The sequence below is a fragment of the Eurypyga helias genome, unplaced genomic scaffold (genome assembly GCF_000690775.1).
Source record: "Eurypyga helias isolate BGI_N326 unplaced genomic scaffold, ASM69077v1 scaffold34871, whole genome shotgun sequence".
Classification (NCBI taxonomy): domain Eukaryota; kingdom Metazoa; phylum Chordata; class Aves; order Eurypygiformes; family Eurypygidae; genus Eurypyga; species Eurypyga helias.
This window is the reverse complement of record NW_010230787.1, coordinates 241-972: the sequence shown is the minus strand read 5'-3', so window position 1 is coordinate 972 and position 732 is coordinate 241. Positions and strand designations below refer to the sequence as shown.

Here is a 732-nt window from a genome sequence, read left to right as displayed (position 1 = left end):
TCCTCTGTGCAAATCAAAGCCCTTTCCACCACACAAGGCAGCTACGCGGATCGTGCTCGATGCAAAAAGCAGATTGTCGTGACAATTCGCCGGCTCGGCCCAGTCCCGGGGCGCTGCCGGAGCCGTCGGCCCTCGCGGTGCTGGCGAGAAACGGGGCCTGGGTCAGAGGTTGTGTCTTTAGCTCCCATCGCCCCAAAACATCGGGAGGTGCCAGCCACGGGCAGTCCTACGCACTAGCCCTTGGACAGCAAGGGTGGGAATTCGGCAGCGACACACACGGGGCATTTTAGATTCCTCCAATTGGTGTGTGTACACACATGCAGCTTGTTGGTTTGGGGTTTTCTTTCCTTATCAACAGCAAAAAATATTCTTTAGAAAACCCTAATTGCCCAAAGTGGATGCGCTAGTGCCTCGTGGCTGTGCCGGCTGGCCGAGTCAGTAAGCAAAGCCCTCCGCGTAGGGAAGGCTGCCGCAGGGATCCATCTCCAGGAGGTACGCCGGGCTGTCCTCGAAGTGCGTCAGCGGCACCGTCTCCTCCTCCGGCACCGGGCAGTCAGGCTCCGTCTTCAGGAAGGGGCGCTGGTTGTCAGGGTAGGCCATGGAGAAGAGGGCGTCGGGGTCGCAGACGAACTTATAGACATACCGCTCGCCGGCCACCTGCGAGGGGGAGGAGGGCATGAGGGCAACACGACCGACACCGGATCTGGCCCTGCTCCTGCTGTGCCCCAGGAT

General features: G+C 60.4%; 1 protein-coding gene across 1 annotated transcript in view; it reads right to left on the bottom strand.

Moving 5' to 3' along the window:
• Positions 1-435: 435 nt before the first annotated feature.
• Positions 436-732, bottom strand: part of LOC104516519 (ETS translocation variant 5-like) — a gene marked incomplete at its 5' end in the record, with an annotated part of 454 nt that continues 157 nt past the window's right edge. The window contains one exon of the mRNA XM_010160861.1: positions 436-657. Within this exon, the coding sequence (XP_010159163.1) occupies positions 436-657 (222 nt within the window). The remainder of the gene's footprint in view (positions 658-732) is intronic.